General features: G+C 42.7%; 1 protein-coding gene across 1 annotated transcript in view; it reads right to left on the bottom strand.

Moving 5' to 3' along the window:
- Nucleotides 1-2,564: 2,564 nt before the first annotated feature.
- GDAP1L1 (ganglioside induced differentiation associated protein 1 like 1) overlaps nucleotides 2,565-14,369 on the bottom strand; it is a 50,461-nt gene continuing 38,656 nt past the window's right edge. Inside the window, exons 4-6 of the mRNA XM_033914227.1 lie at nucleotides 13,275-13,369; nucleotides 10,734-10,848; nucleotides 2,565-3,609 (exon numbers count right to left, since the gene is read on the bottom strand). Of these exons, the coding sequence (XP_033770118.1) occupies nucleotides 3,266-3,609; nucleotides 10,734-10,848; nucleotides 13,275-13,369 (554 nt within the window). The 3' untranslated portion in view covers nucleotides 2,565-3,265. The remainder of the gene's footprint in view (nucleotides 3,610-10,733; nucleotides 10,849-13,274; nucleotides 13,370-14,369) is intronic.

Here is a 14,369-nt window from a genome sequence, read left to right as displayed (position 1 = left end):
GAGGTGCTAATTGCTTGCTATCAGCGACAATTAAGCTTTTTAAATAATTAAGTTAAGTGTCTAGATCAGCTAAACAAGCCGATCTAGGTGCCTAATTTTAGGCAGCTTTTGCAGAATCTTCCAGTTACTTCCTTTCTGAAATAGGGACTAGAGAATGACACAGGGACAAATTTTTCCCTGTCCCCTCAGGAACTCAATTTCCCGTCCCGTACCCGTGAGTTTTTGTTGCTGTCCCTGTTCCTGCCTCATTCCTATAAGCTCTGCCTTAACCGCACAAGTGTAAAATTGTATGTTGTAATATGAAAAGTAGGAACGGAGCCGTGACCAGTACAAGCCCCTGATGACGTCGGGTGGCGAAACACGGACTTGTGTCGAGCTGGATGAAATGGTGTGAAGGGGACACCAATTGCTAATATGAAATGAACTGCACGTATGCTATATGGAATAATTTTGAACTTGTGAGGACGAGAGTTACAAGTCTAAGTATATTGACTGCTGGCTTTTTCTATTTAAGTATCCGGATGGTGAAATATATTTTTTAAATGACTTTTTTTTAGTATTTCTATGAACTGGAATGGCTCTGAGTGGATATAAGATATTAGTATGTGTGATATGAATTTATTGTATATGTAATATTTAATAAAATATATAAATATTCAAGTGCTATGATATAATTATATTTATGGGATAACTATTTAACATATATCTAGCTTTAAGCTTTTAAAATAGGGACTCAGACTTTTATACAAGATAAATGTTTAAGTGCTGCATTATGCATGTATTAAACACATTGGGGCTGATATTTAATGCGATTTAACCCACCAGAAACGGCTCCTGGACAGTTACATCACCTGCTCAGAGCTAACCGGTCATTTTCAGCACTTAACTGGTTAGCGCCAAACTCAAAACTGGCTATTCTGGGGGCAGAATTGGCACTTGGGCTGCTTAAGCACTGTTATTCAGAACTATCCAGGTTAACCAGTAAATAGAACCATATAAAATGTCATTTCTGTCTCTCTGTGGTAACCAATACCCAATTAAGGGCTCCTTTTATAAAGCTGCGGTAGTGATTCTGCCGCAGTGAATGGGCTTCGGTGCATTTACTGTGGCATCACTACCGTTGCTTTGTAAAAGGGGCCCTACTCGTATTTCACAATAGAAACATAGAAACATAGATGATGGCAGAAAAGGGCTACAGCCCATCAAGTCTGCCCACTCTGCTTACCCACCCCCTGTCTATGCCCTAATGACCCAATTTCCTTATCTTGACCCTTGTAGGGATCCCACATGGGTATCCCATTTATTCTTAAAGTCTAGCACGCTGTCTGCCTCGATCACCTGCACTGGAAGCTTGTTCCAATGATCAACCACTCTCTCTGTGAAGAAATACTTTCTGGTGTCGCCATGAAATTTTCCGCCCCTGAGTTTGAGCGGGTGCCCTCTTAAACTCATTCTTTCATGTACATTACATTCCTACTGTAAGGCGCGATTCTCTAACTGGGGAGTTAGGCATCTGTTTGTTAGGGCAGACACGATTCTGCGTAGGACGCCGGTACCCGATTCTCAGTCTCTTTTTAAGCGGCTGCCAAGACCTAGTGTCCTCTGCAGAATCAGGCCCCTAAGCTCTTTCATTTGCATGGAGAGAGGTATTCGCTTTCGTCCAGGCCAGGGGGACAGAGGTGGTCCTGAATTCCAGGAACTGTGAATTGAATCATGGGTTGTCACTCCCAATTTACATTTTGCATGAAAACTTGTGACTATATATATTATGAATATGGTGAATAATGAGATATGTGCACAGTTCAAAACAGACTGGATTCATATTCATTGACAAATATGTCATTCACCGCTAATGAAATATTTTGATTCTGGTTTGCATCTATGGGGTGAGAATGACTGTAATCCAAAAATCTTGGGTGAAGATATGGCATATTGCTCAAGAAATGTGTGGCGCCACGTCCACAAACAGCGAGAAAATGAAAGCCATATCTTCACCCAAGAGATATATTTTAGAAATCGACCTAGAACACTGTATTATATTGTTTTGATTTTGAAATGCTTGAGTGCCATCTATTGGATCACCAACTGTACCCCTGAGGCAGGCATTCGTTATGAAGTCAAAACACGGACCGTGTCGGGTCCATAAGGGTCTGCAAGATAGACTGGTTATCAAATAACATGTTTGTTTTTTAACAGTTGATTGTATTTAATAAACTCTACTCTGGTTCCTTCCCCACTCTCTCTCTCTCTGTTGCATCAATGGGGAAAATCCTAAGTGAACCTGACCTTGAAGAAACAGGAAAGTCCATCATACTTGGCTGCTGTAACCATTTCATATACTCCAACACATACATTACGGTCAATTGACTCATCAGAGACTGGTACTTCCTTCACCAAAAATGGCTCATTATGAATCAACTCGTAATTCTGTTTTTTTTCTTATCTCCATTATTATGGAACAACCTTCCACAAGTTATTTAAAGTGAACTTTCATTTCCAAAATTTAAATCTATGTTGAAAACTCTTTTTTTTTTCTTTTCAATTTGGCATTTAATTTGAGGTAATTTTTAGATTGTCAGTGGACATACGAAGACTACATTCATGAGAGCACAACAAAAAGAGGGATTAGGTCTTTCCTATTGATAATGGATTTCTTTTCTTGTTTTAACTGATTTTATTGTGTTTTGTAAGCCACATTGATCTGTTGTAAATTGCGAGATACCAAATTTTAATAAACATAGATTTATTTTTCCATTCTGCTACTGCCAGGAATCTAGTTCTCAGCAGTTCAAAGCAAGCTACCTTCAGGTACACTAGATATTTCCCTGTTCCTGGAGGGTTAATGTTTAAGTCCGTACCTGAGGCAGTGAAGGTTTCAGTGGCTTGCCGAAGATCAGAAGGAACCACAGCGGGATTTGAATCATGGCTTTCCTGGGTCTCGGCTTTCTGCTGTAACCATTAGGCTACTCCTCCAAGCCTGTCATAGTATGTGAGTCGCTGTTCCTGGTAGGTGCAAAATATACAGTGACCTGACCACTAATCACTCAGCCCAATCACCATAATTGAGTAAATTAACTCAACACAGGCATTTAAGCGTTAAGAGTATTTGGTAGCTGCAAGTAAGTCCTAATTCTATGTTATGGAATGTTTACATTAACAATATAATTCTTCACATCATTGAATAGCATTTGTTCAAATTTATCACAGCTACTTGGCTTTTGTAATATCACACAGCACAGAGACATCAAACACCAAACATCGGCCATTAGATGTACTTTTTCTTCAAGAACCAATAGGCAAAATATCCCATTCCTCCGAGAGATCCCATAAGGAAGGAGGCGCCAAAGAAAGACGGAGGTTTCCGTTTCACAAGGCGGAAGGCGTTGGGTAGCACAGCAGAAAGTAGAGTGGTGTGTATGTCTCCTAACACCTTCCTAAATGCGTGGCGTTTGAGTACCCGCTCAAAAAAGGCCTGCAAATTGGGCCTGCTTCCATCCTCCCAGTATTTTTTGGATAGTCCTAGGAACTTGAGACGGTGCAGTGTGGCTCCCAGTAGAACGTCGGCTAGGGTGAAAACATGTCCACAAAGCCATAGCTCACATTTTTGCCCTGGGGGGATTTAAAAGGAAAAGAAATTAAAATTCTGGAGCGAACTCCTAAATGGGTGCTTTATTTTCAGTCAAACTTAGGAGGGTACATTTTCTGCCAAGAATTCATCTTAATTTAGGAACTAAAACGTTATGCTCATAAATTTAGGATTGCCGTTCGTTTGCCTAGATTTATGAGCCTAGAGGTCGATATTCAAAGCTTTTTAAGCAACAGAAGTGGCTCCTGGCCATTTAAATCACTTCTCTAGGGCTAACCGAGCAAATTCAGTTGCACTTAACTGGACAGTGTCATTGAAAATGCTCGGTTACGCCCATCTGAAACCAGTTATTTTGTAGGTGTTTCAGGGCAGAGTCAGCACTTAGCTGGATCAGTGCTGATATTTAGCACTTAATTGGCTATGATAACCACTTAAATATAAGAACATAAGAATTTGCCTCCGCTGGGTCAGACCAAGGGTCCATCGAGCCCAGCGGTCCACTCCCGCAGCGGCTCATCAGGTCCATGACCTTTAGAGTGATCTTTTGTCTAACCCGTTGATTCCTACTCCCTTATATCCTGAAAACCCCCTTTTTCCCCCCTTTTATCTATGCCCCTTTTTGCTCCTGTGTCCTCCTTTATCTGTAGCCTTCAATTCCCTTATCCTTCAGGAATTTATCTAGTCCCTCTTTGAAACCCCTTAATGTAATCTGTCCTATTACATCTTCCGGAAGTGCATTTCAGGTATCCACCACCCTCTGAGTGAAGAAGAACTTTCTAGCATTGGTTCTAAACCTGTCCCCTTTCAATTTCTCCGAGTGCCCTCTTGTTTTTGTTGTTCCTAGTACGCTGAAGAACCTGTCCCTCTCCACATAAAACGTAGTCCGGTCAATATTCAGGCTACTGGAGGCAGGCTGGCTAATTCCCGCGGTCGGCTGTGACTGTGGATATTCAATGCCGGGCTGTTTCCAGTGACTGGCATTAAATATCCAAGGTTAGTTCAGTCTGAATCTTGAAGTGGTCTCCAAGCCGAGAATTGCCACAGGCTGAATATTACCCCTACAGATCCACAGCCATGCACAGTTACCTTGGGGGCCTGTGAAACGAGAGTTTTGGGACTGACATTTGACACCCCTGGTCTAATAGATCTTCAAAATTCCATTTCTCCCAAGGTTGCACCAGAATATGCTACGGTGAGCCACTTTGCTTTACCTAGAAATGGAATCACACTGCCTGGTCTCTCCTTTTTCCTTCCAGGTTCCATCTGCCCTTACACCAATAAGACCAACACCACCCTAGAAAATGCTTTCTCTGTCTGTTCTTAATTCTCACTGGAACAGCTTTTTAAAATGCTACTGCAGTTCTTATTTGTAATACTCCTGACAGAGGTCAGAGTGTCATTTATTTATGTCACTGCTGTGCTTTTACTGCATCTTTTCTCTCTCTCGGTGTGCAAAAAGTGTAAAAAGATAGTCAATAATTAGTCTGACCTCTGTGGGTCCTCTATTTGGCACCCGGCAGTGCTTTCTCATGAGTTTGCAGAATTAGTGCAGGGCACATGCTTACCTCATCTATCGAACTGCTGACGTACAAGACTGCACCAAGCCACTATTCCAAGAGGTAATGCTCTACACAAAGTATTGTTTTCAAATAACCACTTTGCAAGAGGAATGGAGGACTGTTTTCCAAATTTAAATTGACTAGTGCCTAAACCTCCATAAACGAAAAAAAAGAAAAAGAAAAAAAAAACAGCTCATAGGAAAAAGACAAATATTGGGAGGAAACAAACCTCAGAATTTGTTATGGCACCAGAAATGTTCTTTCACTGGCATTAAAAAAAACACAAAAAACCTCTTTTAGAAAACGCACAAGTTTGATATACCACCTTATCATTTATTTCAAGGTGGTTATACATTTTAAAATAGGGTAAAAACAGATAATACAGTTTAACATAACTTTAACAAAATAAACATGCACAATTAGACGAAACAATAACATACACGACTGGACAAACGGGTACGAGTGGAAAAAAGGGAGAACTACAATGATTAAAGAAAAGTAAGATATAAAGGTATAAACAAAAGGGAGGGATTAAAAACAAGTAAGCCCAATATGAGTGGACTTATAAAAGATAAAAGTTTTTTAAATCCTTCAAAGGACATTTACACTCGAAAGGCATCTTTGAAAGGAATGTCTTAAGAAAAGATTTTAATTTCTCAAGATTAGTTATCTCTCTTAGAGCATTTGGTGCTGAGTTCCAGAGGGTTGGGGCAACTACTGAAAAGATAGTGTTTCTTCTAGTGTTAATATGGTTCAAGGCTGGGATCGCTAATAAATTTTGCTCCGAGGAACGAAGCAAATGCGATGTAGCGTATGGTATCAAAAATTTATTAATAGGCCTCTCACCTTCCCCCTTTACACCTAACTCTTTAATCTCTCCACTGTAGTTCCTCTCTCATCTTTCTTCCTGTAAACCGTGCCGAGCTCCGCATTCGTGGAGATGGTGCGGTATATAAACCCAAGGTTTAGTTTAGTTTAGTTAGTTTAGAATTCAGGCTGTCCAGCGTTTCTTGTTTTAAAAGTCAATAATAGAGTTTTATATATGACACGGTGATGGATGGGAAGCCAATGGGCTTTTATCAGAAGAGGAGTTACGTGGTCGAATTTTTTGGCCTTGTAGATGACTTTTACTGCTGTGTTCTGGATTATTTGTAGACATTTTAACAACACCCACCAGACAAGAAAAACTGATAAACCATGTATTACACTGCTTGTTCTGTGCTCAAGAGATGCATTGAACGGTGAGACCGTTGAGTGAGCAGATAACCCACTGTAGTACGGTTCTTTTCACAACTCAATCACCACACAGTTTTTCATATTGCGTTCACTTTTTAGGTTTCACTTTTTTCTATTTAACTGGTCGCTGAATAAGTGACAATAAATGAACTTAACCTATAAGTTGAAGTCTGTTCATTTACGCCCAGGTCCTAAAAAAAAACAACCTCTCAACAGACAACAGATTGAAAGCTAATGGCTCCTTTTCCTAAGGTGTGCTAGCGTTTTTAGCGCACGCAGGAAATTACCGCGTGCTACGCTTCTAGAACTAACGCCAGCTCAATGCTAGCGCTAAAGTCTAGCGTGCATGGCAATGTAGTGCGTGCCATGCCACGCTTTAAAGCCTTAGCGCACCTTAGTAAAAAGAGCCCTAAGTTTTAAGACTACAATTATACAAATTGTAAAAATGGTGAAAAAGTAATTTTGCTGATATGCACCCAAATCTGTTGGGAAGTTTTTATGGAGCAGATGATCCGGATGAAGAGATCTTTATTGATGTCTAGCAAAGTCAAGAATCTTCACAATATGTATAATAGTCCGTAAGCACGAGACATTTGGCATGAGACTTTGGATCTTGTGTCATCTCATGTTTAAGGATCTTATGCTTATGGCCTGTAATACAGGGGCCGCTGAAAAGTTCTCAGCCCAATCAACTAAGCTGGGGCAGTCTCCCATCAAGGGCTCAACATTTAGGGGTCCTTTTATCAAGCTGCGGTAGGGGTTCAACGCGCATAATACCGCAAGTCAAACCGCCTGCCGTGCTAGCCGCTAACGCCTGCATTGAGCAGGCATTAAGTTTTTTAGCCGGCCGCGGGGGTTTGCGCGTGATGAAATGTCCGACGCGCTAACCCCGCTAGCGTGGCTTGATAAAAGGACCCCTAAATGTAGAGCCCTCGATGGGAGACTGCCCCAGCTTAGTTGATTGGGCTGAGAACTTTCCAGCAGTCCCCTCGAACATATCGCAAAGATTTTGGACTTTGCCAGACATCAATAGAGATCTCTCCATCCGGATCATCTGCTCCACTCTGCTGTTGTTCTTCTGACATCTCTCTGTTTTCTTGTGGAACATTGTAGGGTTTTTATTTGGGTTTTGTTTGGGAGGCTTTTTATGCCAATGATGAAATGTGAAAGAACATTTCAGGTGCCATAGTCGATTCTGAGGCCTTTTCCTCCCAATACTTTGTCTTTTTCTTATTTTTTTTTTTTTTCTTTCTTCTTTTATGGAGATTTAGACACTACTTGACTTAGTTTGTTTTCAAATAAGCCGGTTCTTAGCAGGTGAACTGGTTCTCGTGACAGTGTTAACGGAATTTTGCAGTGCAGCCCCACATGCATCCTTTTTTGACCGATCCTGATTCTCTTGCTGCACTAAAAGGGTTAATCAGCATCATAGCTCGTGGAATCAATTTAGAGGGACACTGGGCACTATTCAGTAAATAACTGTTCCCTGGTCACAGGAAATTTTTTAAAAATAAGGCCAACCTTTCTAACCTAAGCCAATAAGGAAAGTAATTTTGAATTGCTCCGTGGGGTGCCCAGACTGCCTGGTCGAGAAGCTCTGTGGAGTTTCATTGGGATCTAGTACCCAACATACTCCGCAATAGGGACAGTTCTATAACTGGTCACCTCGATGAGTGGTAGCAGTGGCATAGCGAGGGTGAGAGGGGCTCAGAGCGGTGGCGCCCCTCCCCGCTCTCGTCTCTGCTCCCATCCCCATCTGCTCCTTCCCTGCTCCCTCCTGCTGCGAGCGTGCCCCTTCCCTTCCTCCGCGCCTCTTCAACGTTTGCGGCGTGAGCAGCAACCTCATAAGAACATAAGAACATAAGCAATGCCTCCGCTGGGTCAGACCTGAGGTCCATCGTGCCCAGCAGTCCGCTCACGCGGCGGTCCAACAGGTCCAGGACCTGTGAAGCAATCCTCTATCTATACCCCTCTATCCCCTTTTCCAGCAGGAAATTGTCCAATCCTTTCTTGAACCCCAGTACCGTACTCTGCCCTATTACGCAATCTGGAAGTGCATTCCAGGTGTCCACCACACGTTGGGTACAGAAGAACTTCCTAGCATTCGTTTTGAATCTGTCCCCTTTTAACTTTTCCGAATGCCCTCTTGTTCTTATATTTTTTGAAAGTTTGAAGAATCTGTCCCTCTCTACTCTCTCTATGCCCTTCATGATCTTGTAAGTCTCTATCATATCCCCCCTAAGTCTCCTCTTCTCCAGGGAAAAGAGTCCCAGTTTCTCCAATCTCTCAGCGTATGAAAAGTTTTCCATCCCTTTTATCAGACGTGTCACTCTCCTCTGAACCCTCTCAAGTAACGCCATATCTTTCTTAAGGTACGGCGACCAATATTGGATGCAGTACTCCAGATGCGGGCGCACCATCGCCCGATACAACGGCAGGATAACTTCTTTCGTTCTGGTAGTAATACCCTTCTTGATTATACCTAGCATTCTATTCGCTCTCTTAGCGGCCGCTGCACACTGTGCCGTCGGCTTCATTGTCATGTCCACCATTACCCCCAAGTCCCTTTCTTGGGTACTCTCATTTAATAAGATCCCTCCCATTGTGTAGTTGTACCTCAGGTTTCTGCTTCCCACATGTAATACTTTACATTTCTCAACGTTGAACTTCATCTGCCATCTCGTCGCCCATTCCCCTAGTTTATTTAAGTCCCTTTGCAATTCTTCGCAGTCCTCTTTAGTCCGAGCTCCACTAAATAGTTTGGTGTCATCCGCAAATTTTATTATCTCACACTTTGTCCCTGTTTCCAGATCATTTATGAATATATTGAATAGCGGCGGCCCGAGCACCGAGCCCTGCGGGACACCACTCGTGGCCTTCCTCCAGTCCGAGTAGTGGCCCTTTACTCCTACCCTCTGTTTCCTTCCCGCCAACCAGTTTCTGATCCATCTATGTACGTCGACCTGCTGTTCGCGCCAGCGTTGGCTCTTCCTCTCCAGGAAGTGACATCACAGGAAGAGCCGATGTCTAGGAAGTGATGTCAGAGGAAGAGACAATGCTGGTTGTGGTTTCTGCTCACGTCGTGAACTTTAAAGAGATATGAGGGAAGGGAAGGGGCATGCACGCATGGTAATAAGGGAGGGGGACATAGAGGAGGTTGAATATTAGCGCCCCAACCAAGACAGTACCCGGGCCGGACCCCCCCCCCCCCCGCCACTGAGTAGTAGGAATCGATTATGTATCATGCTATGGAGTTCTTTTCATTCTTTTAAATTATTTTTGTAAACTGCTTTGACATGTTCCCCACATAAGGTGATATATGAAGCCTAAATAAATAATAAGGGGCTTATTCTGTCACAAAATGGGCTCCACTTCCAGAACCGCGACTTGACGGGACTCTAGGGGCCGGAAATGTAGGCCAGGGTTTCACAGGCCTACATTTCCGGCGCCCAGGGCCCTGTCAGAATCGCAGTTGGCGGCGCAGAGTGACGCCGGAGCCTGGCGCCGCTCCCCTCACCACGCCCACGTCCAAAACTTCAGCGTCACTCAGCGCCTCAAGCCGCCAGGGACCTATGCGCCGGTCCCAGGGGCCAAGTAGGGGCGCCTTTTGGGGGTAATTACTTTTTAATTGGTTTTAAGCAACGTGGTCCATTGCCGCATTGTTTAGCACCAATGAAAACATTTAAGTTAGGCAGCGGTAAGACGCTTGCTGCTGCCTAAACTTTGGTGTCCCGATGAGAATCCGAGCTTAGACGATCAGAACCTAGGTACTAAATTCTGTTATCAAATACTCATGTAACCCGGTATCTAGCATTTAGGCTCCTGCAGTGAAACCAGCCATAGAACTTGTGTAATTATAGGTGTCTAAAGGTGGCAGGAATACCCATGTGTATATTCTATTTGCAAAAAGACACTATTTCCACCCCACCCCCCAATATTCAGCAGGACTTAGTCAGCCGGAAACAACTTATAGCTAGCTAAGTCCCGTTTGTCTGCCTCTCCGTCGCTATTCAGCTGGAGATAGCCGGCTTTCCCAGTGATCGGATATGGACTTGTACGGTCTGGGCAGACTTGTACGGTCTGTGTCTGTGCATGGCCGTTTGGAGGAGGATGGGCTGGAGTAAGTCTTAACAGAGATTTCGGCAGTTGGAACCCAAGCACAGTACCGGGTAAAGCTTTGGATTCTCGCCCAGAAATAGCTAAGAAGAAAAAAAAAAAAAAAAATTTAAATTGAATCAGGTTGGGCAGACTGGATGGACCATTCGGGTCTTTATCTGCCGTCATCTACTATGTTACTATGTTACTATGCTAACCTTTCCAGCACATGCTAAATAAAAGTGCTTGGGACCCACCTTCATTCTCTATTTTTCGCTTCTCCAGCTCAGCCTCAATTTGGTCTAATACCATTCCCAGCTCACCGAGGATTTTCTTCAAGTAGTTCACATTGTCATGTTCCAGTATTTTGGCCTAGAAAGAAAAAAAAAAAGTTTTAAACATGGTGAGGACACAGTGAAAACAAGGGAGGCGAATGCCTCTTCTTCCCTGCCACAGAAAAGAGACATTTTCTTTAGCTAAACTTTGACCGAGCCCAAATGCGCCAGAGCTAAAACTGGAAAGCCGTTATTTGATAAACCTGAACTCTAGAAGACAGTTTTGTGTAGTTTCGGATGTTTATGGATTTATTTATAGATCATTTTCTTAGACAAAGCCAGCACAACAAATAATTAAATACAATTCTAAAAATGAAAAAACAAAATGCGTATTATAAAACAATCATTATTAAATACATACAATATTGAAAAAGTTCAAGCCTCTCAATCCTAGCTGAAACCACTCTCACCCCTGCTGTCACTACTGCTGTTTCATCATCTATTAGATTACAATAATCTACATCGAATACCTCATTTGGACTGTAACTATGGTAAATCTAACCTGTAAACTGCATATTAAATCTCTAGTATGTGTCGAGTTAGAATAAAAGTTGTATTGAAAAACTATGGCAAATTGCAACTATGACAAATGGCAATATATTTTATTTAAAAATTTATATACCATATATTATCTATACAATTTACACAGTCAAAGTCATAAATGTTGAACAAACATTTTAACTAAATTATAACAACTGTACCATAAAATTTGATCATTATTCAGATAATACATTCACAGATACTTACATCATATTATATATATTGGCATTAGATCACTAGTACATGTTGATTCAGGATAAAAACTTGTACTGTATCTATGAAAAATTGTAATTTGTTAACTGTATATTATGTACGTTAACCTGTAACCCATTCTGATCTCTTTGGAGAGAATAGGACAGAAAACGAATTAAATAAATAAATTTCATGTTTCCATCATCACCAAAACTACATTTTTGCTTGGAGGGAAAAGCCACATTTTAACCTTTTCCTGAAAGAAGCAACAAGTCTAACATGACCATTTATTTTTTCCCTCAAAACGGGACATCTACTTCCTGTTTCCGGTTGCAACTTCCTGTTTCGTTTTTTAGCGCAGGGAGCTGCGCTGAATGCCCCGCGCTGCTCCTGACACTCATAGAAACTCTATGAGCATCAGGAGCTGCAGAGTGCAAAATATAGACAGCAGATATACACTAAATTGAAAATAAAATCATTTTTCCTACCTTTGCTGTCTGGTGATTTCATGAGTCTCTGGTTGCACTTCCTTCTTCTGACTGTGCATCTAATATTTCTTTCTTTCTTTCTGCCTCCTGCATGCTTCCTCTCCTCCAGACCTCATTCCATTCTCCAACCAACATCTCTCTCTGTCCTCCATGAGTCCAACTTTATCTTCCTCTCTCCCTACCTGCCGCCTGCCACCCGACACACTCCATTCCCTCCCCAACTTTTTCTTTTTTTTTTTTTCTCTCTCCCTGCCTTGACTTTCTTGACAACTACATCAATTTGATAAACTCTCTCTTGGCTCCAATCCTTGCCATCATTTTGCCACACTGAACTCCTCAAATTGCTTCCAGCTCCAACTTCCCTGTTCACTTTTTTTCTTCCTGCCTTCCCCCCCAAGCCACCGCCGCCGCAGATTTCTCCCTGCTTCCCCGCTGCCACTGCAACAGAGCCATGCCAGGCCTGTGCAGCAACTGCACAATGGCTAGCCCCCAAGCCTTCCCCCGATGTCAATTCTGACGTCGGAGAGGAAGTTCTGGGCCAGCCAGGCAGCGATTGGCTGGCCCGGAACTTCCTCTCCGATGTCAGAATTGGCATTGGGTGGAAGGCCTGTGGGCTGCAGCGTGCAATTGCTGCATGCGCCTGGACCTTCCTTGCGGTGACTTCAGTGGAGAGCTGGGAGTGAACCAAGACTCCACGATCGACTTGCGTAGCCTCTGCATCAAATGTCCCTTAACCTACTGTTAGTATTCCAACATTAAGCATAACATGTGGGGGAGTGATACTCATCCTACATCAGTTCAGCTCCAATGTTTATGATTCACCATTCTCCTAGGAAGCGAAGGAGGTACAGACAGTTTTTGGAAAACTGTCACAAATGACTTCACACTTACTAAATCCAATGGGTCTATATTGGCTAAGAAGCCCCACATTACATCACATGAACCAACTGGATCCCATAACAAGTGACGCATCTTACAACACTGGCCAGACATGGCTGCTTCCAGGAAGTGAACAGAAACGCAGAGGAACAATTTGGAGAATTTTGTAAACTAGGGCTTAAAGAATACAATTTTCAGTTGAGGCAGGGTGGGTTTTGTCTTTTCTTTGTACTTTTGAAAAATGACATTTGGTGCAAAGGATCCACCGTTCCTGAAACCATTTTTTTTTAATTTTTTGCTGACAATATGCTAAAACCTCTTGGACCAGCTGAAAACATCCCAAAACTTCCTGGAAAGGACTCACCATTAGTTTTTTCTGTTTGGAAAGGTAAGGCTCTGTCAGCTGAGGCTCTTCATGGTCCAGCTTTAATAATTCTGTGCTGGCGTTCTCTAAGTGTCCTGGCGAGAGAGCAGCAAAACAGAGTTGTGACATTTCACATGGCAGATGATTTGGGGATGTTGTGGGGTTGTTGGTTTTTTTTTTTTTTTTAAATTCGTGAGCACCTGCAGGAAATGTTTCAGGTCAGGACATAAGAAACAGAAACAGGCCTGTGGAAAAACAGGAACAAAAAAATTAGTTGTAAATATGGTGTTTGGATTTAATTACTTGGCTTTCCCAGCCTCAGCTCCAGGCAACTTAGAATTTAGGTACAGGTCATACAGACATTCAGAGATTTAAAAGATGTTAAAAATGACTTTATTTATAGAGGCCTTTTTTTTTTTTTTTAAAGCTGCTTACTTTAATAATACTGTTGGAGAGTTTTTTAAATATTCATTGTATTGTTTTAAAAAACTGTGTATGTATCTTTTGAACCGCTATGGGTTAAGTGGGGTATAAGTTTTTAAATAAAATAAATAAATTTAGGTACAGGAAGTAGACCCTCTTCTACAGTCTAAGAGACATAGTTATCAATGTGTGCTACCGTGAGATGGGTTACTTTATTATCAACCCGGTAGTCTTACCCCTTCACAGCCGCTGCAAGACCCCCCTGAACTGGAAGACTTTTGCTGCCATGGTCAGCATGCGCCTGCACCCCCCACCCACGCCCCAATCCCCCACTGATCCCCCACTGGATCATCAGCTAATACTCCCTCCCTCCCAAGCAAGAGTAACACCCGTCCCTGCACCCCCACGCAAGTCCCAACCCCCACCGGAATGTCAACTAGCACTCTTTCCCTCCCTCCCAAGTGAGAGTATCACCGCCCCCTCCCCTAGGCTTACTGTGATTTCCTGATGGTCTAGTGGAACATTGGGGCAGGAGCGATTTCCACTTGCTCCAGCCCATTCTTCCTCCACAGTAAAAAATGGCCACCGAGACTTCCAGTGGCAGTCTCGCACGGCTTCTGGGAACTTGAGAGGGAGGGGGAAGACTCAAAAATATACCGAGACCCCCATTTT

Source organism: Geotrypetes seraphini, chromosome 11 (genome assembly GCF_902459505.1).
Source record: "Geotrypetes seraphini chromosome 11, aGeoSer1.1, whole genome shotgun sequence".
Lineage (NCBI taxonomy): Eukaryota > Metazoa > Chordata > Amphibia > Gymnophiona > Dermophiidae > Geotrypetes > Geotrypetes seraphini.
This window is presented reverse-complemented; position numbering and strand designations above follow the sequence as displayed.